The sequence below is a fragment of the Sapajus apella genome, unplaced genomic scaffold (genome assembly GCF_009761245.1).
Source record: "Sapajus apella isolate SASKATOON/1434 unplaced genomic scaffold, GSC_monkey_1.0 scaffold127, whole genome shotgun sequence".
In the NCBI taxonomy this organism is placed as follows: domain Eukaryota; kingdom Metazoa; phylum Chordata; class Mammalia; order Primates; family Cebidae; genus Sapajus; species Sapajus apella.
This window is the reverse complement of record NW_022437067.1, coordinates 2,284,684-2,310,001: the sequence shown is the minus strand read 5'-3', so window position 1 is coordinate 2,310,001 and position 25,318 is coordinate 2,284,684. Positions and strand designations below refer to the sequence as shown.

Genomic DNA, 25,318 nt, shown 5'->3' with positions numbered 1-25,318 from the left:
CGGCTCCCCGTCCCCCGGCTCCCCCAGACTTAGCCCCGTCCCCCCGCCCCCCGTCCCCCGTCCCCAGCCTCCCCGCCCTCCAGGCTCACCTGCGCCGCGGGGCGGAGGGGCGGCGGGGCGCGGCGGTGCAGCCTCCAGCGCCCGGTCCCGTCCGGTCCTGCAGCCGCCTCGCTCCTGCGGCCGTGCGGTCCCGCCCGGGTCGCCTTCCCAACTTCCTGCGCGGTCTGGCGGGAGGGCAGCGGCTGCGGCCCCCAGGTGGGCGCTGGGCGGGCGAGGCGGCTCCGGGTCCGAGGCCTCGGGCGGGGAGGGGCGGGGAGGGGAGGAGAAGGGAGGAGAAGGGAGGGGCGGGAGGGGGCGGGAGGGGAGGAGAAGGGAGGGGAGGGGCGGGAGGGGGGGGGCGGGGGGGGAGGAGAAGGGAGGGGCGGGAGGGGAGGAGAAGGGAGGGGCGGGAGGGGGCGGGGCGCGCCCGGGCACCTGTGGCTGCGCCGCCCGCGTCACAGGTCACAGCCCCACCTGGGCCGGCCGGAGCCCACGTGACTGGCCGGACCTGCTCGCGCCTCCCGACTCCCGCCGAGCCACCGCCCCCCCGTGCCCGCGCCCCTCCCCCAGCCCCACCCCGAGGCCCGCCCTGGAGTTGCCTCCCCGGCGCGGTGGAGCGGCTCGGCTCCCTCCTGCGTCGCTCTCCTTGCAGGCCCCGCCCCACCGCCTCCTCCAGGAAGCCTTCCCGGAAGGAGACCTGCCTGCAGGCACCCGATGTTTGCTGTAGAAAGGCCCGGCCCTCTGGATTCTTGGAAGCCGGGCGGCCAAGGACAGCCAAGAGCACACAAGGCACCCCGGCCACCTTCCTGGTGTGGTCGAGTCGCCCTCATCCCCGCTACACAGAGGAGGACCCTGAGTCCTGGAAAGGAAGGCGCTCGCCGGCGCGCACGGGGCTGAACCTGCCCTCCGCGCCGGCCTGGCCTTGCTCTGCCTGCTGGGAACGCCGGGGAAGATCAGGGAGGGCCCGGGGCAGAGGCTGCAGCTGCCCCCAGGCTGCGGGTTCGGGAATCAGGCTCCTGGTGCTGTGGGAGGGGTGGGGCCTGGCCGGCCAGGAATGTGACCTGAGGTCCCAGGGCCCAGCCCCACTTCTGACCTGTCTCCACCATCCCCTTTTCAGGAAAGGCCTGTTGCCAAAGGCTACTGCGTGAACATCCACGCTGGGCTTTGGGTCAGCTTCCACCAGCATCCCTCCCTGACCCCAGGCCTCAGGGCATGGGCCGGGCACTGGTGGGCCAGCCAGAGGGCACTGGCCACCCTCCTCCAGCACCTGCCTCCCTGGGCTGGGTGGCCGTGAGATCCCGTTGCAGGGTGAGGAGGCACTGCAGGCTCTGGGGCTGTCACTTGTCATTTTCTCAGGTGTCATGGCTAGAGGGGAGGCCTGCCTGGCGCTCCTGTGGCCTGCCCTGCCCTCTCCTGCACTGGTCGCCCCACCCACGAGTCCCCCAATGTCTGCCCTGTGGCAGGGGCTGCCTGGGTGTCGGGTGCCACCTGGGTGTCAGGTGCCACCTGAGCAGGGCACAGGCTGGCCTCAGGGACGGGTCCAATGGGCCATCCGTCCCTCTGAGGAGGGGATGACGGAGGAGCTAAGAGCTGACGCCTGTGGGCTGCAGTCTCCATCTCCACCTGAAGCTCCCTGTGGGGAGGTTCCATCTCCGGCAGCTCCTGGGAAAGGCGGGTGGCTGCTGCCCCCCTGAGTCCTTGATGGGTACTGCACGACAAGACCTACCCCCCTGGAGGGAGCTAGGGTGTTTGGAGCCTTGACCTGTGAGGACTGGGGTGCAGTGGGGTCACTGAGGCCCAGTGCGGAGACGGGAGCCTCGTACCAGGACACTCAGTGGGATCCAGGTTCCCGACACCCGCTGAGTGCTTTCCCATAAAATCCTCTGAGAAGCTGCCTCTGGATTGCCCTGCACCCCACACCTTCTGTCCAGCCCCTGCTTGGTCCCTCCAGCCACCCCGGGTCTGGCTCTGTCTCTCCATGTCCTGCTGGCTCCCAGAGGCCACTCAGTGTGCACTTGGGACAGTCCCTTTGCTGGCGATGTCTCCTGAGCTGGTGGCTGGACCTCTCTCTGCCTCTGTCACCTCTGCTGTAAATGAGGGCCTGATGATGACACAGGAGACCGCCCTGGCATGAGGCCCAAGGGAAAGGTTGGGAGGAACGGGCTTGGAGACCTAAGGGGCTGCAAAGAGAAAGCGCCCGGGGAGGCATGCCAGCCGGGTACGTCTGTGGCGCGCTCTGCAGCGCAGTGCTCGGACCCAGAGCCTGTGGCTCAGCGTGTTGCTTGCCCTGAGGGATTCTCCTCCCATGTTGCCGGCAGGGGAGAAGATATGGGTCCCCCAAGCCTGACAGCCACCGAGCATTGCTATAGGGTGGGCAGCACTTGTTACCTGCAGGAGCCTAGCTCCTTCCCTGCGGCTCGAGGTGGCCTGAGCTCCTGCAGGCCTTGCTGTGAGTTTTCCAAGGTTTTGCTCAGCCACGGGGCCACAGCACGGACAGCCTGTGGTCTTAGGTGGTGCCTGAAGCCAGCAGCCCCTCGGGAGGCCTTTTCCTTGGCCTTCCCAGGTGCCCAGGGCTGAGGGTGGACTGAGGCTGTGGGGTGGGTTTGTCCTCCCTGCGGGGCTGAGTGGGCAGAGCTCCCACCTCTGTTCCCTCCCTGGGGCCCTTAGGAGCGCACCGGCTGGAGGAGAGGCCACGACAGCCCTCCGTCCTCAGGCCCTCAGCGCTGGGCTGTCCTGTTAGCCACTGCAGTTTCGTGGGTGTCCTGTCCCGCCCGTGCAGTGGGGAAAAGGCCCGATGGTGTGCCTATGAGGGGGCTGAGGACAGAGGCACCTCTGTGCTGGTGGGTGGGGCCCATGGCTGGGGCGTCCAGCTGGTGGGTGAGGGGCAGTGAGGGAACCTGGGCTGGTGGGCAGGGGGTTGGGTTTAGGGAGCAAATACCCCTTTGCCTTGTACCCTAAAATAGTGAGGGTCATTACTTCCCATGAAGCACCCACTGTGTGCCCAGCCTCACTCTGGCCCTTGCCTGCATCGCCCTACTGAATTCTCACAGAAGCCCCTCAGATGCCGTCGCATCCCCGTTTAACTGAGGGGAGCAATGTTTTGCGCCTTGTTACCTGGCGGGTAGGTGGCCCGGCCGCAGTTAGAGCCGAGGTCTGTCTGACGCCGCAGCCCAGGATCCCTCGTCACCGTAAGGGACCATCTCAGGTCTCGAGAGGTGCGTGTCACTCAACACATATCAAAGCAACCGCGTGTGTCTTCCCCAAGCTGAGAATTCGAAACATGTCAGGTGTTCTGGCCGTGACGAAGGAGTCGAAAACGGAACAAAAAACACGAGAATCCGCCGTTTCTGACATTGGACAACAGGTGGCGGAGACGGAAATTTCTGTGAGAAAGAAGCAAATAAGCCTTTGGCTAAGAAGGCTGGTGGCCTCACTGGGCTGCGGGGACAGCGTTGGGAAGCCAAGGAGGCCGAGGACTGTGGAGAGAGCCCCGGAGACGAGGCAGCAGGGCAGGGGAGCCCCCCAAATCCCCACGGGGTGCACCTGAATACTGCCAGAGGCTGAATACTGAGCTGTGCGTAAGCAGGGTGGGATCCCACGGAGCCAGGGACCAGCGCTGGGCAGGGGGGTTGTGGGCAGAGCGTCTGCCAGAGGTCACACCCGGCCAGGGGATGCCGGAACAACCGCCGCCGGGAAGGAAGAGCCCTCGTTGACGAGGCTGAGGAGAGACGATTGCTTGAGCCTGGGGAGCTCCAGGCCCCCGTGAGCCGTGATCGAGCCACAGTGCTCCAGCCTGGGTGGCAGACCGACACTCCCTCTCAAAAAAGAACGGCTGAAAAATGTCCACATATGATAAAAAGTCAGATCCGCAGATCCAAGAACCTCAAAGTGACGTAGAGTGATACAAAGGAGTCAAAGCAGCGTCTGTAGGAAGCAGACCACACCACAGCCCCTCATCATGAAATGGCTGAAAACAGTGACAGAGGGAAAAAGTCTTGACCACCCAGAATATTCGGGAGATACCAAGGGAGGCCGTGTCCCAGGGGAAGTGCTGAAGTAATTCTGGGGTGACGGCTCCTCTAGACCTGACCTGACGAAGGTTCAAAGCACACCCTGAAAGGACCAGGCAGATCCACAAGTGAATTAACTGCCTAGCAGCGTAAAGCTCAACATTCCCAAAAAGGAGGCCGCTAAAATCCAGAAACGAACAATTTGACATTGACAACCTCCAGCACCCAGTGCAAAGGTGCCAGACCTGTGAAGAGGCAGGAACAAGAACCTGTGACAAATAACTAGGAACAAAATCGGTCAGTAGACACGGACCCAGAAATGACACAGACGGCAGGATTTGCAGAGAAGGCATTTAAAACAGTGACCAAAAATACGCCCAAGGATCAGCTGGGCTTGGTGGCGCACACCTGTCATCTCAGCACTTTGGAAGGCTGAGGTGGTGAATTGCTTGAGTCCGGGAGTTCAAGGCCAGTCTCGGCAACATGGGGAAACCTCATCTCTACAAAAAATAAATAAATTAGCTGGGCAAGGTGGCATGTGCCTGGAGTCCCAGCTACTCAGGAGGCTGAGGTGAGAGGATCACGTGAGCCCAGGAGTTTGAGGCTGCAGTGAGCTGGGCTCACACCACTACACTGCACTCTATCCTGGGCCCTGTTTCAGGAAAAATATGTGTGTGTGTGTGTGTGTGTGTGTGTGTATGTGTATGTGTGTATGCGTGCATATGCGTGTGCATGTGTATGTGTGTGTGCGTGTGTGTATGTGTGTATGTGTGTGTGTGTGTATGTGTGTGTGTGTATGTGCGCACGTGCGTGTATATGTGTATGTGTGTGCATGTGTGTGTATGTGTGTGTGTGCGTGTGTATATGTGTGTATGTGTGTGTTCATGTGTATACGTGTGTGTATGTGTATATGTGTATGTGTGTGCATGTATGCATGTGTATGTATGTGCGTGTATGTGTGTTTATGTGTATGTATGTCTGTATGTGTGTGCATGTGTATATATGCATGTGTGTGTGTGTCTGTGCATGCATGTGTATGTGTGTGCGTGTGTTTATATGTGTATGTGTGTGTATGTGTGTATGGTGTGTATGTGTGTGTGTGCACGTGTGTGTATGTGTGCGTGTATGTGTGCGTGTGTGTGTATCCCCTAAGGGTTTACAGGAAACCATGACCATAGTCAAAGGAGAAATGGAAAGTATAGTAATGGATCAAATGGAAATTCTAAGGATGAAAATATACAATGTATGAAACCAAAACTCTACCGATGAGATTAGCAGCAGATTAAACTACAGAGGAAAATGATCAGTAAGCTTGAAGCCAGGACAATACAAGTTATTGAAACTGAAGCACGCAGAGAAAAACCTAGGGAAGAGAAATACACAGCCTTGATGACCTGCGAGACAATATCAAGCAGTGTGATTGGAGGCTCAGAAAGGGACGACGGGGGAGGGGAGAAAATATATTTTAAAAAGTGGCTGGGTGCAGCGGCTCACGCCTGTAATCCCAGTACTTTGGGAGACTGAGGCGGGCAGATCACCTGAGGCCAGGAGTTCGTGACCAGCCTGGGCAACATGGTGAAACCCTGTCTCTACTAAAAATACAAAAATTAGCCAGGCATGGTGGTGCATGCCTAGTCCCAGCTACTTGGGTGGCTGAGGTGGGAGGATCACTTGAGCCCAGGGAGTCCGAGGGTCCAGTGAGCCCTGTTTGAGCCACTGTACTCCACCCTGGGTGACAGACCAAGACTCTGCCTTAAAAAAGAAGAAGAAGAAGAAAGAATGGCTGAAAAATTTCCAAATATGATAAAAACTGGTAGATCCACAGATCCAAGAGCCTTATAACAAAGTAGAGTAAGTACAAAGATGTCAACGCAGCATCCGTACAAAGCAGACCACACCAGGTACCTCGTAATGAAATGGCTGAAAACCAGTGACAGAGGGAAAAATCTCAAGGGAATAAAGACAGAAATAAGTGCTGGCTTGTCATCAGAAACATTGAAAGCTGAGAGAGTTAGAACAACATCTTAAAGTGCTGAAAGAAAACAAACTGCCAACCAAGATGTCCGTTTCCCGTGAAAATATCCTTCAAAAACGAACATAAAATAAAGACATTTTAAGGCAAAAGCTGAGAAAATTCATCACCAGTAGACCTACACTGTAAGAAATGTCAAAGGAATCTTTTCAGGGCAAAAGAATACGATACCAACTATAAGTTCAGGTCTGCACAAGGAGTAGAAACCCACTGGAAATTGCAAACATGTCAATAAATGTGAGAGACTTTTTTCTGTGCTTTGAAACATTTCTTTAAAAGATCAGAGACTAACGTGAAAATAATGAGAGTGCATCATCACATTTCTATGTAAAAGAGAAATATATTAGACAGTTGTGTTTTTATTAACAGCACAAAAGCCGGGAAGAGAGAATAGAAATATACCAGAGTAAAGTTTGTATATTTTACAGTGAGTATAATATCACTTAAAGACAGATAACGATAAATTAAAGGCAAATGCTGAAAACCTTAGATCAGACACTAAAAATTAAGATGAGGAGCTGATAAGCCCAGAGAGAAGAGAAAATTCAATCCTAGAAAATACTAATCCAAAAGAAGGCAGGGAAAGAGAAAAAAAAAAGACAAAAAACAGACCTGACAAATAGAAAACAAATAGCAAGATGGTAGCCTATATCTAACCATATCAATAATTATATTAAATGTGAATGGATTAAACACACCAATTAAAAGACAGAGATTGTCAGACTGGATAGAAAGCAAGACCCAATGACGTGATGCTTACCAGGGTGACTCAAATGTGAAGACTTGGGATGAGAGTAAAAAAGAAAGGAAAAGACATGCGTGCAAATACTAGTCAGAAGAAAGCAGGCATGGCTACACTAATATTAGACAAAAGCAGGTTTCAGAATATTGCCGTGGGGAAAGGGACAGTTCGTAATGGGAAAGGATTCAACTGCTCAAGAGACAGTCCTAAGCATGTATGCACGGAATAACAGAGTTTCAAAATACATGCAGGAGCAGATGGCCACTGAGTCAACTGAAAGGGGACCAGACCCACAGTGAGCTGGAGAGTTCAGCACTTGCTCTCAACAACAGACAGGACACTATCGAGGAAGATCACCAAAGGTATATAAAGCACCTGACCGACACTGTCCACCAGCTCAATCTAATTGACATTTACAGAGCACTATGCCCAGCAATTCCAGAACTCATTCTTTTCAAGTACACGTGAAATACACACAAGACAGACCATATGTTAGGCCATACAACATGCCTGCATGCATTTAAAATGACTGAAATACCGCAGAGTATGTTTTCTGACAACTCAGTTAGAAACCAGTTGCAAAATGCTATCTGAAAAATTCTTAAATATTTGAAAATTAACGTACTTTTAAGCAACCTGATGGTCAAAGAAGGAATTGCAGGAGAAATCAGAAAACATTTGAACTGAATTATAATGAAAATACATAATATCAAAATGTGTGGAGTGCCCCTCACGTGCGCTTAGAGGGAAGCTGATGGCTTTGAATGCTTTTTAGACAAGAAGACATGCTTAAAATTGATCTAAGCTTTCATCTTTAAATGAAAAAAAAGATTAGTGCAAATTAAAGCCAAAGTAAATTAAATACTAAATCAACGGAAGTCAGTACCATGGGAAACAATGGAGCAAAATCAATAAAATAAAAGGCTGTCTTCTGACAGATTGATGAAATTGATAACCCTAGATTACAAAAGACAGAGACAAGGCTCAAGTTACCAATACCAGGAAAGAAAGACGGCCACACTACTGATCCCGCAGACTTATTAAAATGATAAGAAAATATTCTGAGTAACCTTTGCCAATGGATTCAGTCACTTAGATGAAATGGCCATGTTCCTTCAATGACACAAATCATCCAGACTGGCATAAAAACAAATAGAAAATTAAAATAGCACGGTATCTACTGAAGACATACAGGTTTATGTTTTATTTCTTATTGCTATTGTGTTTTGAGGCAGAGTCTCATGTGTCACCCAGGCCAGAGTGCGGTGGCACAATCACAGCTCTCTGCAGCCATCACCTCCCAGACTCAAGCAGTCCTCCTGCCTAAGCCTCCCAAGTAGCTGGGACCACAGGCATGCACCACATCCAGCTAATTTTAAATGTTTTGTAGAGACTGGCTTACGCCATGTTGCCCAGGCTGGTCTCAAACCCCTGAGCTTAAGTGATCTGCTGGCTGCACCTTCCCGAAGTTCTGGGATTACAGATGAGAGCCACTGCACAGGGCCTGTGTTTTATTTTGTTATTCCTAAACTTCTGGTAATAATTTGTGTTTTTTTTTTTTTTCTGGGAGACAGGAGTCTTGCTCCGTCACCCAGGCTGGAGTGCAGTGGTGCAATCTCAGCTCACTGCAACCTCCGCCTCCTGAATTCAAGTGATTCTCCTGCTGGTCTTGACCTCATGATCCACTTGCCTCGGCCTCCCAAAGTGCTGGAATTACAGGTGTGAGCCACCACACCAGGCCAAGATTTCTTAATTAAAAAAAAAACAACAACTTTACACAAAGAATACTCCAGGCCCTCATGACATCACTGGTGAATTCAGTTGAACATTCAATCAAAAGGAAGAAATATTTCCGATTTTGTATCGCCTCTTTCAGAAACTTAAGGAAGAAGAAACACTTCTCAGCTCATTTCATGAGGCCAGTATTGCCCTAACACCAGTACTAAAAAGTCAAAAGAAAATAAAATTATAGACTAATATTCCTCATGGATATCCATGAGGAATATCCATGAGGTACAGAAATATTTGATATGAAATCGAATCCGCTATAATATAATGAACAGCATCTCACGATCGAGTGAGGCTTGTCTTAGGAATGCAAGGTTTAACACTGAAAATCAGTCAGTGTAACTTGCCACATTAACAGCCAAGGAGAAAAATCATATCACTTTCCAATAAGTGAAGAGGAAGCGTTTGACCCAACCCAATACCTACGAAAGTAAGAATCTGACGTCGAAACCAAAGGTCACCTGCTCAATGCTACAGAGGCCCCCGCGACCTCACGGCAGCCCGAACACTGGAGAGCGGATGACTTTCTCTTTGGGACGCTGAGCCTGGCAAGGAACACTCCGCGCTGCCACTGAGCGTCGGCCTGACTGGCACAGTGAGGCAACAGCAGAAGCTACAACAGAGGATGTAGGCGGGGCGCGGCTCCTGCCTGTAATCCCAGCGCTTTGGGAGACTCAGGTGGGCTGATTGCTTGAGGTCAGGGGTTTGAGACCAGCTTGGCCAATATGGTGAAACCCTGTCTGTACTAAAAATACAAAAATTAGCTGGGCGTGGTGACAGGTGCCTGTAATCCCTGCTACTCAGGAGGCTGAGGCAGGAGAATGTCGCGTGAACCCGGGAGGTGGAGGCTGCAGTGAGGTCGCGCCACTGCACCCCAGCCTGGGAGACAGAACGAGACTCCATCTCAACAAACAAAAACAGATGATGTCACAGTGACCCTCCATCTCTGTCACTCTCTGCAGATGACCCGCATGTGATTTAGAGGACCCTGAAGCATCTGCGCCCACACATACAACTGGAGCCGACCCTCCCCACGCTAGACTCCCTCTGACCCCCAGCCCACCGCCTCCCTTTCTTCCAGTTGGAAACCCAGCCTCGGAATGTGGTATTTGTCCATCTCATACCATGTTTTTGTTTCCCTGCTACAGGCACATACCACCATCAACGCCTACAGCTCTGTGTGTTTTTGAACTCTGTGAATGATGTCAAGCAGAAGGTCTGCTCAGAAGCTCCTCGCTGACTGCGGGGAGCTGGAAGTCGGCGTGCCCCGAAGGCCTGAGGCCAGGCGAGGCTGGAGCCCACAGCACTGGCCCTTGGCAAAGCCACAAGCCCATTCTGCTGCTTGCCATCCACCCTTCCTCCCTGCCCCATGCCCCCGGTCTCGAGAGCCCACTGGGCTTGCTGCTGGTCAGCTTGGCCTTAGTGGGGGAAGGCCCTCTCTAAGGGAGGGCTGGCTGGTTGGCCTAGGAGTGTGTGTCTGGGGGCGGGGGCAGCCTGGGTGTGAAGTGCCACCTTCAGCCGTACCAGGACCTCTGGGAACCGTGGCTCCGTGATAGACCCCAGCCTTAAAGTGGGGGTGGGTGGGACACACAGTTTTTGACAAATGAGGTTACTGGGGGTACCATTTACATGCAATAAAATCATCCTTTGAAAATGTACAGTGAGGTGAGTTTTAATGAACGTCTAACTGTGTAACCACGATCATGATATAGGATGCGTCCATCACCCTGGAAGTCTTGCCGTGCCTGTCACAGCCCATCCCCTGCCCCGTGCCCCCATTGCAGACCTGGGCCCCATCCTGTAGTTTTGCCTTTTCCACACGTCAGTTGCACAGAACCATCCAGCACGTGGCTCCCTTCGCCGGGACCCTGGCTTAGAGATTCAGCCATGCGACTTTGTGGCCTGCGGCAGCGCCTGTCCTGCCGTTGCTGAGCGGCCTTCCTTCCAGCGGAGGCACCACTGTTTCCAGAGGCGGAATGCACCAAAGCCAGACCATGTGCAGAACCAGAACACGCTCGGCAAAGCGGCCCGCCTGAACAGACCCTCACCAGAGGGCAAGGACGCCGTGGGGAGATGTGCCACGTCGTGGCATCAGGGGCCTGCAGGTCAAAGCACCCGTGCGACGTTGCTACACGCCTGTCAGCATGGCCCAAATCCAGAACACAGACGACGCCAAGTGCTGATGAGGGTGGGAAGCAGCAGGAACCCCCCTTCCGACGCAAAACGGTGCAGCCATTCTGGAAGAGTTTGGTGTTTTCTTACAAAGGTCAACACACTTTTATCATATGACACGGAAATCACATCCTACTAAAAATACAAAAAATTAGCTGGGCATGGTGGAGCATGGAGGCTGAGGCAGGAGGATCACTGGAATCTGGGAGGCAGAGGCTGCAGTGAGCTGAGATCACGCCACTATACTGCTGCACTCCAGCCTGGGCCACAGAGCGAGACTTCCTCTCAAAAAGAAAAAGAAAGAAAGAAAGAAAAAGAAAATACACGAAGGCATCTTAAATGCATATTTCTGAGTGAGAGAGGGCAGTCTGAAAAGGCTCCACGCTGTGATCTCCATGATGTGGCGTCCTGGCCAGGGCAACGCTGTGGAGAAGTGAAGGGCTGGTTGCCTCGGTTGCGGGAGGGAGGGATGGAGAGGCAGAGCCCAGAGGACTTAGGGGCGGTGAAACCCCTCTGCATGATGCTGACGGGGTGGACCCACGCCCTTCCATGTTAGCCAAAACCCACAGAATGTCCACCAAGAGTGAGCCCTGGTTGGGACTGTGGGTGAGGCTACGTGGATGCAGGTTCACGTGGAGATGAAGGCACACTGTGGTAGGGGACGGTGACAGTGGGGAGGCTGAGTGTGTGTGGGGGCCATCTCTGCACCTTCTGATCAATTTTGTTGTGAACCTCAAACTGCTGTAGTAATGAAACGTTATTAAAAAAACAAAAGAACTCTGGCCCATGGTCTGCAGCAATGAAAATACCCACACCTGCGGCAGCCAGCCCCAGGGCCCGCAGCTGATCGGCGGCTGACGGCTTCCCTAACTGGCGTCCCCCCCTTGCAACGCATATCCCAACTCTAAACGGGCCCTCCCTAATCCCAGCCCAGAAGGTCGCCTGCTTCTGGTGTGCCTCCAGCTCCTCAGGCCAGCAGCCTCCGTAGGGGCTTACCTGGGGGCTTCCCCTCTGAAGCTTGCCACTCTCCTGCCTGCCTGGGAGGCTTTGCCAGGCAGGCAGTGGTGGCTGATCCCTTTGCTGCAGGCAGCTCTGCCAGTTCTCATTTGGGAGGTCTTTGTTCCTTTCCAAAGTTCATGCAGGCACCCGTGGTGGACATTCGGGCCCTTTCCGCCTTGAGGCCGTGGTAGACAGGCTGCCGTGGTGCTGGCGCACAGCTCCTACGTGGGTGACTGCCTGCCGTTCGCTGCGTCCTAAAGCCGGACCCCGCTCTGTCCTGCCTCTCCGGCTTCCTGGAGCCTCCAGGTGGCCTGATGGTCTCAGGAACCCAGGACCACAAACCCCATTGTGGGACAGAGGAAGAGCCGGCTTGCGCCCTCGGGGTCTTGGGTGGCCTCAGGGCCTCTTTGGGGTTGGGGTCATGCTCAGGCTCTGGCCCACTGCCTTGTCATCTCAGAATTTCTTTCTTATTCCCCGGAACTGGGGGAGTGAATTCCCTCCGGCTTCCCTGTCCTGAATGAGGACCAAGTCTTGTGGGAGAGGTTGTCCGGCCATGGAGAGCCTGGAGCCTTCCACCAGCAGGGGCGGCGGCCTCTCTCCCAGAGCCTCCTCGAGGTACCTTTGCGGTTCATGCCTTTCTCCGGCCCCCCCTGTCGGCACAAAAGCCACCTCGTGCTGGCCATTTTACCCCAAATGAGGACACGATCTGTGGAAGACTTTTGCTGCCATGAGAATTAAGGTTAATGCTTCTCAAAATAGCTTCTCTGCAAATAACTGACAAGCTCACTTGGCCCAAAACGCATCTGAAGGGGAATGAAAAAGCATGTCTTTTCCCAGAAAACAGATTCCTCATTGACACATTTTTTTTCTCCTGTTGATTTTTCCCTGTTTCCAAAATGGAGCGTTTTCCCTCCGTCTTTTCTGCGAGGAGCTGCCGCAGGAAGACAAAGTCCGCTTGTCAGCAAGACTCTGTGAGTCTCTGTTCGCCTTCCCTCTGGGGTCACCCTAACAATAGGGCCATTATCAGAGAGCTCCCTTATTCCATAGATTTTTCCTCCCCCTCCAGGGCTAATGAGGAGAAGTTTGCCAGGCTGAACAAAGATGGGAAGGGTTTTCACTCGCACGGAGCCGCAGCGTGGCCAGCTCCAGGGAAGGGCCATGACGGGGAGGGTGGTACTGTCACTGGAGTGCTGTGACTGACTTTTGGGAGCAGGGCCATCCATCAGTTCTGTGATTCACATGATTTTTCCTCTGAGAGCGGAAACGTGTTTCCCAGAGAGAAGCCTTTCAAGCTGTCTCTGGGCCTCGGGCTCCCCAGGGCCAAGCCACATCTGACCCACGGGGCTTAAGGTCTCACGGCCGCTTTGTCGAGCACCTCGGGAAGGGAAGGAGCCTGGAAACATTGAACCGCCCTGTCCCCCCACCCCCCACTGCGGAAACTTCCTGTGGTGGTGTTAGAACATAAAAAAGCTCAACATCCCTGGCTGGGGGCTGGGATCTCCCTTTTGGCTGCGGCCGGGAGCTGCTGTTGGGGACCCCAGACCCACACTTCCCGTTACCTTCATCAGAACCTGCTCTGGCCCCTCAGTGGACTTGGGAGGCCCTGGCGATCCCAGAATCCTTGCTGAGCAGTGGCTCTCACGGCAAACCACTGACTCCCTCAACCCTTCATTCATTCAGGCCAGCAGCCTTCTCCCAAGCATGGCCCCCAGCCAGGCTTTGGGGACGGAGGGATGAATCAGGGAGCGCCCATGGGTCGTCACAGCCCCCAAGTCCAGGGCCTGTGCTAGTTTTGGACTCAGTGGACGGAGGCCACGGGTCCTCTGCGTGACCTGGGGTCTGAAGGTGCTGGTCTGCGGGGGGACTTGAGCACTTCAGCCGCGCTGGAGGAAGGTGACATATTTCCCTGCCTGTCAAGAAGCTGCCTGCAGCTTCCGCCCCTCATGCATGTGGGAAGGGTAGGGAGGGTTTTGTCAGGCAGGCAGCCCAGAGCTCAGACCGTGAGGAAGAGGCACTGCCCAGCCCCTCCCGTGTGGTCCGGCAGGTGGGGAGGATCTGTTGCCGGTGTGGGTCTGGGCGTTCAGGGCTGCCCTCCGGGGTCTGGAGTGGCTGAGGAGGGGTCAGGGGTAGAGAGTGGGGCAGGGAGGCTCAGGCAGGTGAGACGGGAATAGGCATGGCCAAGGCGGTAGCTGTGACGGGCTGAAGTGAGCGGGTGTCAGGCATCATAAATGTCAGTCTTATAATCAGCCTGGGTCACTCTCAGACAGGGGCCCTCGGAACAAGACACTGCTGAGAGATGCTCGAGGGCCCACGGTGTTGACTCCGAAGCGAAGCTGTTGACTACATGTGGGCAATGACTGCCTGCTTCCCCAAAACCCTAGCCTGGCCTGCGTTCCCGGCGCTGAGGGGTAAGGGAGGGGAGGGGTGGAGGGGCACAGCTCCAGAGGCCTGGCCCACCAGACACATTCAGGAGGGAGCCCAGGAGACATCAGAGGCCCTGGCGGTGGTGGGGGCGGGAGGCCTGGCCAGCCTGGAGACTGCGGGCCTAGGGGCCTCCTGGGTGACATCAGTTAACGTCTGTGTCAGCAGAGAGCCAGTGGGGACCTGCATGGGTGAGACGGTTTGGGGCAGTCCTGGCTGGGAAGCCGGGCTTTTGAGATTACCCACCCTAGGCTTCTGGGTCAGGGCAGAGTCGGGGTGGAGGATGGAGCCTGTCCCAGAGGCAGGAAGGCCCCAGGAAGAAATCCAAGGGCACCAGGGGGCGGGGGGGCCGGAGACCAGAGAAGCCCTGAGGGGCCTGGGTCTGCGCCAGCTCCGGCCTCTGCTCACCCTGCACCCCACGGGCCTGTCCTCTGTCTGGCAGCTTCAGGCCATGTGAAGTGCGGGCGGACACAGCTTCCAGGGAGGCTGGCGGGGTGGGGGCACCCTTAGGAAAGAGGTCCCCAAACCCCGGGCCGTGGGCCAGGACCAGTTCACGGCTTGTGAGGAACTGGGCCACACAGCGTGGGGTGAGCAGCGGGTGAGGGAGCGAAGCCTCCTCCATACGGACACCCGAGCCCATCACCGCCTCGCCGCCTGAGCTCGCCCGCCCGTCAGATCAATGGCTGCTGGAGATTCTCACAGGAGCTCGCATCCTGCTGTGAACTGCGCTTGCCAGGGAGCCACGCTCCTTATGAGAACCTAATGCCTGACGATCTCCGTGTCTCCATCACCCTCAGATGGGACCATGCAGATGCAGGAGAACGAGCTGAGGACTCCCACGGATTCTACACGATGCTGAGTTGTAGAATTGTTTCGTCATATCCTGTGATGTACTCATTATAGCAACAAAGCGCACATTAAATTTAACGCTCCAGAGTCATCCCCAAACCATCCCTCCCCTGATCTACGGAAAAACGGTCTGCCATGAAACCGGTGCCTGCTGCTAAAAGGCGTGGGGAGTGCTGCTGTGGAAGACGGGTTCCCCCAGCACCTCCAGGAGGGAAGGCTGCATCCCCAGGAGGCCTGTGGGGTGGGCCCTGGGTCGCCGGCACGTGGAGGCGGGGACAGCTGGGGACAGGCTGGAGACTGCTGCATCTGGAGGCCGTCCTGCTTTGGGGAGAGACACACCTGCAGGTCACCGTGGTCGCTGAGGGGCCATCCAGGGAGTTGATGCCTTTCTGAGCTTGTTCTTTTCTGGAAAATGGGAATAGCCAGGAGCCTGCCCTGGAGGGTGGAGGGTGCAAAGCTCCCTGGGCATCAGGGCCTGGCCCTGGGACCCCTCAGTCAAGGCCAGGAAGCCTGGACCTTGGCCGAGCCCCGGCTTGCTCCTCCTCTCCCTCAATGAAGCACCGAGACTTAGAAAAGCACACAGATTTATTGCATATCAATCTCATGTATAAATTCATTGTAGCATTGGAAAGATACAGTCCTATTCTACAGCATTAACCTCAAAATCAGCTTCTCCTAGGCTTTATCTTCAGGAAATTTCTCTACACAAGTACATTTGTCTTTATCACAAGCATCAGAATGCAATTTGCAAAATTGTTATTTTAATGATTCCCGACACTTCACGTCTCCTTCATCCTTCTCCCACAGCGATTTCCACATTAATTTCGAACTGCGCCTTTTCTGCGTGGGCAGTTCAGGACTCCTAGTCTCGGACGTCGGTCCTAATCACATATTCAATAAGTGCATCTACGGAATTTTCCTTTTAATAAAAATTTCACCAACAGACACGATAATGACTGCTTAAGCAGGAGTCATGCACGGTTTACTTCTAAACAGAACAGAAGCCATTTACAATCAAGGGGGACACGGGGTGAGCGCCAGCCTCCTTCTCAATGGTCTTTTTTAAACGTTATATGGAAACCAGACATTTGTATTTGATTTCTTTTTCAACGCTATACAGTTCTAAAAGGAAAAAAACAAAAACAAAACCAAATCTGTAACATAACGATGGCAAAAGGTGGCGGGCGGCACAGGTCTGCGATTCCACCAGGATCCTCTCCATATACCTTAAGGGACAAAGTCAGTGCGCACACACACGCTGTAAGTTACGGGTTCGGACACCAGGGCTCAGCGCCCCTCGGGCTGAAAGAGCAGAGGCGATGCGCACGGCCCTGAAGGCGATCGTTCGAGTGACTTTTGTTCACAAGTGAGTCGCACGTTTGGAAACTCAAGCTGCCTTTTATTTATTCTATTTTATTTTTTCCAAAAGTGGTAATATGAATCAGTGACAGAAAAGAACAAAACAAACACAAAAATGGAATGGAAGGGGCGGAGGAACCCTTCTCGGGAGAATGCAAGAACATTTTCGTCACAGTATCACTCATTGCTACAGAGACACAGTTTCATGGCTTTTGATACCCGGCTGACCTCCACTGGCCAGGAGCAGCTGTGTCCTGGTGTCCCTGGCTGGGAGGGGCCCGTTGCCCCCCCCACCAGGCCGCAGTGCAGGGGAGCTCTCCTCTCCCTCCCCCAGGACAGTGAATATAGCTCAGTAGGTTTCAGTCACTTGGGCAGGGGGACAGGGGACAGAGGGGCAGGGGACCACAATCCAGTGTTCGAGGCCTCGAGTCTAAAACACGTGATATGTATTCAGGCAAGTGCTTTGCAGATGCTCACGGGGAAGTGGGGAAGGCAGAAGACTCCAGGGCCCTTGGATTTCCAGGGTCAGACTCAGAGGATGTGGAGGCCTTGGCCAGTCGGGGTGTGGATGGGCAGCGGCCTCATAAAGGAAGGCCTCTGCGGCTGGGCAGTCACACAGGACACACCATGCCCACCCCAGTCACTGCTCCACACCTCAGGGCCCCAGGCAGGGTGCAGGGGCTCACCCCTCTGGGTTGGAGTCAGTGACATCTTGGGTCCCACTTGTGAAGGGTCTGCTGGGCCCACAGAGGAGCAGCCCCGAGTGCCCAACCTGGGAATGAGAGCAGGAACGAGGTGGGGACATTGGCTCGCTGGGGGCTGGGGTCTGAGGAGCAGCACAGGCCAGGTGCAACGTGGCCTCCTTTGGAATTTCCACTTGGGGGATGGAGGGGCCACAATCCAAGGAGTAAGCATTGGGACAGCATTCGGGTGGAATGGAAGGGCCCTGGGCAGACGTGGCCAGGTGGGACCCCTGGTTTGCAGCCCTGACCCTGGCCATGGACATAGCCGGCTGCCCCATCACATCCCTGTCCATACCACACAGCACCAGGGTCCCATTACGGTAGTGACAGCTGGAGACGAGCATCTCCGAATTCTCACACCCGGGCCAGGCTCCCTGGCCCTTGCCACCTCTGGGCGCCAAATTTGCTGGGCAGAGCAAAGCCGGGAGTGCGGGGCTCACTGGGCGTCGGGCCACGCTGAGTGTCAGGGCCACGTGTCGGGGTGCACCAGCCCAGGAAGTAAGTGCTCTCTTTGTCAGGCGCTCTAAGAACAGGGCCTCCTGGAAACGCCAAGGGCTGGGGCCTGGGGGGCTGATGCTCAGGAGAAACGACTTGCTATCATTTTCAGGGGGACAAGAATACATGACTGAAGATGTGCAGCCAGGACTCTTGGGAAGGGTGGAAGGAAAGAACGCAGAGAGAAGACAGGATGCTTAGGAAGACAGCTGGAAACGGCGGGACGCGACGGGGATCCGGAGAGCAATGGAAGGGCTGCCCCTCCCTGTTCTGCTTCTGCCGGAAAGACGCGCTGAGGACTCCTTCCGTCCCAACGTCCCACGTCAGAGAGACGGGGCCACATCGCAAAAAAAGCACACACCTTACTCTTTTGCAGAAGAAATCATATAATTTGGGTTTACAGAAATGGGGTGTTTATGTCTGAGGTTGAATTTTTACAAGAACCCCACCTAGATCAAAGGAAAGTGGAGACTCCCATGCGGTACCTGGTGGGTCTGACCCACGGGTTGCTGCGGAAACGCGTCAGGAGGCTGAGCGGCTGTGTTTGCAGAGCCTGAATCCTTCCGACAGGCTGGCTGGTTCTTCTGCAGGCAGCTCCCCCGCTGCCCTGGGGGGTCGCCCCAGCCCGCATGTGGCCGCAGCGCACGCACAGGTGGGGGTCTGGTCTTGCCACGTTGTGCAGATCTGGCGTGGGAGGAATCCCCTTCACTGTGATCCATTGGGTCGAGCTGCCCTCAGGAACCTTCCCATGACGTCTTCAGTGCCAGCCTGGACCACCCGACACCCACAGAGACGATTGTCTTTTGGCCTGGAGCAGCCAGGACACCTCCTGTCACCCCTGGGGACAGCCTGAGATGTCCGCACGTGACACAAAGCCACACCAAGGCGGCCTGCACCACTCCTGTCTGTATTTACGCTCTCTGCTTTTTTTAAGGGCAACTCGGGCGATTGCTTTTTCTCTTCTTGTTGGGACACTATCATTATTTTCTCTTCCAAACAATAAAAGAAATAAATAGAACACTTGTCTTAAATGCAAATGCAACTGAAACGCAGATTTAACAAAAACATATGATTGTCTGGTAAACGGCAGCAGTGACAGCAGGATTCGTGGGGGGGACGGGGGTATTTGGCACATTAAAAATCGCCCCACTCCCACACAACACACAACCTTAGTACACGGTTTTGGTCCTTCACCAGATACTTATATTAACATTATTTCTTCACAATAAGAATGTCTAATGCCAAAAATACTGTTAAGGAGGAAATAAAATAAGAAAAGAAATGAATTAGAAAAAAATTACAAGTTATATACAGATTAAGGTAAATTCCATCAGGGAAAAAAATTATCATTTGAAATTGGCCCCTATGGGAATAATTTAAAGCCCATCTGAGTGGAGAAGTTGGTCCGAGAGGGAGGCGGCCGGGCCCCGGGGCTGTGCTGTCTCTGCTCCTGGCGGCAGGGTCCCCCAACGCCCTTCTGTTCTTGAGCCGAGTCTCACCAAGAACCCGCACGGAGAGCGAGGCGGCGACTGCGTCGTCCATCCGGAGTCTCAGGCACAGGTGCGGCTTGGCGGCCCGGAGTGATCTGCTGGGACTGCGCTCAGGGCAGCCACGGGGAGGACACTGGAGCGGCTGGGGTCGGGTGGGAGGTGGGAGGCCTGGAACGTGGCCAACGCCCTGCCTTCAGAAGACGGCGGTGGGGTCCAGTGCACAGTGGCCGAGTGAGGCAGGGACAGAGGAGCGAAGGAAGGTGGGTGCCTGGCCACACCTCCGCATGGTGGACCCAAGCCAGGGGCCCTTGACTTCCCCATAGAATTGAGGGGTCTTGGGTGGGGCCAGTGGATTCCTCTGAAGCTCACGTGGTGGCTCTGGCACCAATTCCATGTCACATGGTGGCAGGCACGCTTTCCATCCCAGCCTCGGGCAGGCCTGCAGCCCAGGGCACCCTGAGACTTCCTCAGCTGTCTGCATGGTCTACGGGCATGGCCCCACGCCCCTTGTTCTGCCTTGGGGCACCCAGTGTCACCTTGGCTTATACAAATAAGGACAGAGATAGAAAATTTCTCCATTATCTATAGTATAAAGAACACACCCAGGCACAGTGCGGGTTCCCAGGCAGACTCGGGTTTGCAAATGAGCTCAAATTTCAAAGCAATGCAAAATTACTTTTAAAAAACAATTTGCAAGTCATTTTTTGATTTTTAAAAAATACTGTCTATTTTTAAAACCACATGCTTAAATAGACTCTGTAGTCAATACGATTACCAAAAGGGTTATTCTTGTCATTTCATTATAAAAATCACGTGAGTGATCTCTCTCTTTTGAGCACACCCGTCTATCCATTCCCTTCCGAGGCCCCACGCAGGCACCCAGCCGTGGCCGCGGCCGCCAGCTTCTGTCTCAGTGGCGCGTCCACCTGCCCGCTGGCTGGTTCTGCGAGGCAGCTCCATGGGCTGTCCCTGGATGGCCCCCTGCAGGGCCGCCACTCAAGTGTTCTCAAGACCGATTCTGGGAGATGGTGAGACTCTACGACTGCTTTAGGGACTTTCGGGGTCTGAGTTTTCATTGGAAAAGTCAGAATGAAGCATGGCGGGTGGGGAGGACGCTGGAGTGGTCACACGCAGGGACAGGGTTCTCCGGGGCCCGGCCCACCTCCGTCCTCTGCGGCTGGTGCCCTCGTTCTGGCTGCTGGCCCTCAGCCGCCCAGCTCGTCAGAGGTGGTTGATGGGGTGAAATGCTCCAGACTCCGACGTGGCTCCCGTGATGTTCAACCAAGCGTCCAGGGAGCCCTGGGAGGGGGTGTGGAGAGGAGTGTCTTCGGAAAGAGACAGCATCATTGCATACGCCTGGCGGGGAGGGATGACACACACACAGGACCGGCAGGTGAGCACAGGGGCAGGGCGGGCCGTCCCAGACACACAGGTGAGCACGGGGGCAGGATGAGCCGTCCGGGACAGGTGGGGCCTTGCCTCGTCTGTTCCCAGCTTCCCGAGGCCCTGGCCTGACTCGACCTCACCCTCGTCCACAGGTCCCAGAGGGAGCAAAAGACACTAAGAGGCCCAGATTCTGCCCCCAGCCTGGAAGAGGAAGACGTGAGCAGGGGTGACAGCGGGAGGGAGGAGGGCCGCCAGGACTGGGGTGCCAGTGAGGGGCCTCGGGCACACGTGCTTCTTCACTGCTTCGGGGTGCTCCCCCTCGAAGCCTCCTCTCCTTCCCACCCCTCCCCCTGAAGTTTTCACCTGGAGATCAGCAGAAGCTACAGACATATGTCTGGTCTGAGGGGCCATGGGAATTGGGGGTGAACAAGAGCCACCGTGCCCGGGGATGCCTGTTTTGGTGATTGTGGGGACACGAAGAGCTGCCTCTGGGGCAGGGATGGGCAGCGTTTCTGGGCCAGGGCCATTCTTAGGAAGTACAGATGTGTTCCCAGGCATTAGGCAGCGCAGGGGACATCCTTCTGCCCCAGCCGCAGGGCAGGTGGGGACGGGACCTGGGGAGCGTCGTGTGTGGGTTGAGGGCAGGAACTGGGGGAAGCCCAACACTGTCCCACCAGAGTTAACACTCCAGACAGAATTAGTAAAAAGACAAAGACAGACACGCAGACGGCTTTTGCTGAGACCTGGAGGGGGGCCTGTTCCCTCTGGGAGGGCTGCAGAGACCTGAACGAAACCCCGAGTCCCTACAGGCTGGAGAGAAATGGGAGGCAGGGCCCTGGGGACACCTGCCCTAAGGAGAGGAGCCAAGAAGCACCTGGGGTGGAGCCTGGCGCCCTCACTGACCTCACAGCTCCAGCTAGGAAGCAGAGACCACCCAGGAAAGGCCCGGCTGCAGGCCACTGGGGCCCAGATCAGAGAGGGCAGGAGAGGGAGGCGGCTGGGCGGCCGGAAACCTGCTCACGGACCTTTCTCACTGAGGACCACGGGAAGGTGAGCTGCCATGTCCACGAGGGAGCTCCCTCGTGAGGGCCCTGCCAAGGTCATGGGCGCTCAGCCCCTCCCTGCTGCACCCCAGCTTTCGGGGGGCGGTGGTCGCTGGGGCCTCTCTGGTGGATGCAGGGTTGGGCGGTTGGCAGTGACCTGAGCTTCCCCAGGCCTGGGAGGGCCTCGGCGGGAGGTGAGTGCTGGGTGTCCTCTGGCGGAGAGGCCGGGCGGGGTGGGGGCGGGGCCCTGGCGGGTACCTACCTGGTTCTCAGCCTGCCTGCACAGTGTATGTTTTAAAGCCTCAGAATCTAGGGTGGAATTAAGCACATCTTTAACTTCAAATGCTTCCTCAGCTGCTCTGCGGAGGTCCAGCCCCTTCCCAAAAGTCGGCATCGGCTCCAAAGCTAACAGCCCGCCTTCGTGGTCGTCAGTACACCTGCACCAATGACCGGGGAGAGGGGCCTGCTGTTAGCCGCCTGGCCTCGGCCGCCCCTCTGACACTGCCGCATCTCCGCCAGCCACATGCACAGGGAGACAGACACACGGACACACAGACGCCTGGATGGGAAGCCACACGGATGCAGGAGAGTGCACGGACAGAGGGCAGGGGCAGGTGGGGGTGAGTGCGTGCGCGGGCAGCAGGCAGGGCGCTCGGGTCTTTCGGGTGGAGGCTTGAGAAGGGGCCTCAATTCTCTGAGACCCCAGGCACCTCAGGCCCGGGGTCCCCTCTCCTAGGACTCAGGGGCAGCATCCAGACTAGGGAGGAAAGGCCACCTCTGAAGGGCCTCTCCAGGGGAATCCGGGATGCTGGCAGTGTTGCCCATGTTGGTGGCGAGCACTGAGGACGTGCGGAAGTGGCTCTGGCCACCGCAGAATGGTGGGTGCTCGGCCCCTGTGCCCACAGCCTGCTGGGCGCTGCGCGCACTGTCCTAGGCTGGCAGGCAGCTGTGTTGCAGGACTGGGGCTCCGTGTCAGCTCAGTGTGGGGAAATGCCTTCCCTCTGCACTCTGCTTCCAGCCTCCAGGGCCCCTGGGGTGGGTGGGGGCTGAGGGCCCCTGATCCTCTTGCCCCGGCCCAGCCTTGCCCTGGCCTGTGTGCGGAGGCCCACAGGTGGCTGTGCTGGGGCAGCGGCTGAGCCCAGGATGGGCTCACAAGTGACTGAAGCAGGGAGGTCCCACCCGTGATGGACGTCCATGTTCCCCTGTCCTGGAGCACACGGCTGCCCCCACCTTCGGGTGTGGTCGAAGCCCACGGCCAGGGAGGCGGGTGGCTCCTCGTCCTCTTCATCCTCGTAGGTGGCCTGGGGCTCAGGTGCGGGGGACACGGTGTCATCCTGCGACTTCCCAGCCAGGCTGTCCTCATCGTCCTCCTCCAGCTCGTCCTCCTCCTCCTCCTCCACGTCCTCCTGCCTCTCACTGGCTAAGCCTGGACACTGGGCACTGCCGTCCACATCCTGGATCTCCGGCCTGAAATGACACAGGAGGAGATGGGCCGAGTTCAGGGGTCTCCCTCCTTGCCATGGACCCCCCAAAGGCTGGTGACTCAGCTCTGCCCCCACTGCCTCCCCCCAAGACCCTGAGCCCCCTTCCTGAGGGAGCTCCCACCGGTCCCTGGGCCCAGCTACTGACTGCAGAGTGACACTCACAGAGAGCTTGGGGCTGTCCCAGGAGAGGAGGACCAGCACTCCAGGTGGTGGGAGGGGGGCAAGGCCCAGCAGTAGGGGCTGCTATGCCCAGGAGGACACCAGGACCAGGGTGGGATACGGGAGGAGGCAGTGAACAGCCCTGTGGGGAGCTGGCCCTGCACTGGCCAAGCATGTGTGTTACATCTCCGTGTATGCACATGACTGTATATGCACACATGTACATATGCACACACCATGTGTGTACTCATATGTGTGCATATGCATGTGTGTAGATCTGTGCAGACGTGTTTATGTGTGCACATGTTATATACACGTGTGTGCATGTGTGCACATGCATGCCTGTATTTGTGCACCTGCACCCAACTGCACATGTACACGCATGTATACACTGCATGAGGGGCACCCTCAGGGCAGGCTAGGGGGAAGGATTTGAGGCTGACAACTTGAGGAGGTGGGCACCCACCCGAGAGCTGGGGGCCCCAGAGGGATATCTGGGATCTGGAGAGGGAGGGCCCAAAGCCTGCTGTCAGCAGTCTGCATGCGCCAGGACTGCGGGGGGCTCTCCTGCTGCCCAGAGCCCTCCTCACTTCCCTCAGGGTCGCTGCAGCCCAGCACGACCCTTCCACCCTGGTTCCTCAGTACTAAAAAAAAACCTAAAGTGTGCGTGGGCATGGCTGAGCGTTCTCATTTCTTTTAGGAAGAGCCATTAGAGTTTGGCTCATCTTCAAGTTCAGGACCAAGAGCTGTGTCCTGGGTGGGCTGGGCCCCAGGAGAGCCGCAGGTCCCTGGGCAGGTGCTGGGCACGCTGGTAGAGGGGCCCAAGTGAAGGGAGGACACGGTTCCTCGACTGCCCACGCCCAGGGCACCAGGGCCACTCCTTGTCCTCACTCCTTGAGGGGGCACTGCCCCCCACCCTGGGAGGTGCCCACGGTCTGGGGGAGAGGCAGGGGTCCTGCTCTTGGCATCAAAGCAAGAAAGTGACAGTGTCTCCGAGCGATCAGCCTCCGCGTCTGGGACTCGCGTGCGTGCACAGAACTGGGCTTGGGAGGCCCTCACTTCCTGGCTCTCCACGGACGCCGTCTCCATCTCTCGTCTTTCTGCCTTCCGGGATGGATGGAACCTCAGCAGGTTTCAGGCCTTGAGGACGTTTCCTTGGTCCTGGTCACCGGTGTTGGGGCCGGGAGCGTCCTGTACACACGCCCATCTCCTCAGCCCTGGGGCCTCTGGGATCCGGGCCCTGCTTCTCACCCTGGCTGCTGGTGAGGTGCCCTTGGGTGAGGTTCCGTCTTTGGGGCCTGTGCCCCCTCGATGACCCGAGGACCTGCCCCTCACTGTCCACGCTCAGGACGGGATGAGATGGCGGAGGAGTGAGAGTCCGGGCTCCTCGCGTGTACCGTGAGAGCTCACCTCGTGGCCCACGTGGGTCTGCGTGGACCATCTGCCAGCTGGGCAGGGGCTCTCTAGTGCTGCGGAGGGGAGTGTCTGGCATGGACTCAGAACGGCCCAGCGACGGATTCAGCTCACAGGGAGGACAGGCCGTTTCCCAGAGCTGCCCGAACTGCGCCCCACAGACCGGAGCCTGAAGCGGCGACCACGGAGTCTTCACAGCTCTGAGGCCACAAGTCCCAGATCCAGGCGAGGGTAGGGCGGGCTCCTTCTGAGGCTCTGCGGGAGAATCTGTCCCTGGCCTGTCTCCAGCTCCCGAGGCCGCTGGCCCTCCGTGGCCTCTTAGGCAGCCCTTGGCTGGGAGACGCATCGCCCTGACCTCCGCCCTGTCTTCCCGCGGCCTTCTCCTCCGCCTGCGTTTTTCTCCAGTTCCCCGTTTCTTCAAGGCTGTTGGTGCCGCTGGATTTGGCCCCTCTACCCAGCGTGGCTTCAGTTTAAACCCCTCCTTAACCACCTTATCTCTGACGAGAGTCCTGTTCTGAGGCACTGGGGGCAGGACTTCCACGCGGGAATGTTGGGGGCCAGAATTTAACTCAGGGGTTCATGGGGCTGCAGGGCCTGGGGGCCGGTAGGCCTGTATTCTCACTGGCGGGGCCCCGTTCTGCAGGAGGCCCAGGGAACGGGGGCCGGGGCTGTGGGTTCTGCAGGAAGCCTGGGG

The 25,318-nt window shown here is 56.5% G+C and overlaps 2 protein-coding genes and 1 pseudogene across 7 annotated transcripts in view; all 3 read right to left on the bottom strand.

The window, feature by feature from the left end:
- The window catches only part of ARHGEF16 (Rho guanine nucleotide exchange factor 16), a 25,877-nt gene extending 25,563 nt beyond the window's left edge, over positions 1 to 314 (bottom strand). The window contains exon 1 of the mRNA XM_032262197.1: positions 90 to 314. The gene's annotated coding sequence lies outside the window, so the exon portion shown is untranslated. The remainder of the gene's footprint in view (positions 1 to 89) is intronic.
- Positions 315 to 15,619: 15,305 nt separating this feature from the next.
- Positions 15,620 to 17,796, bottom strand: LOC116539331 (annotated as a pseudogene). Its single transcript, XR_004264000.1, has one exon. The product of XR_004264000.1 is annotated as an uncharacterized LOC116539331 (transcript).
- Positions 15,625 to 25,318, bottom strand: part of PRDM16 (PR/SET domain 16) — a 345,467-nt gene continuing 335,773 nt past the window's right edge. For 4 of the 5 annotated variants that reach the window (XM_032262191.1, XM_032262194.1, XM_032262193.1 and 1 more), the window contains exons 15-17: positions 22,799 to 23,035; positions 21,831 to 22,005; positions 15,625 to 20,495 (exon numbers count right to left, since the gene is read on the bottom strand). In XM_032262191.1, coding sequence (XP_032118082.1) covers positions 20,361 to 20,495; positions 21,831 to 22,005; positions 22,799 to 23,035 — 547 coding nt within the window. In that variant the 3' untranslated portion in view covers positions 15,625 to 20,360. The remainder of the gene's footprint in view (positions 20,496 to 21,830; positions 22,006 to 22,798; positions 23,036 to 25,318) is intronic. The other variant, XM_032262195.1, reaches the window with a different exon arrangement.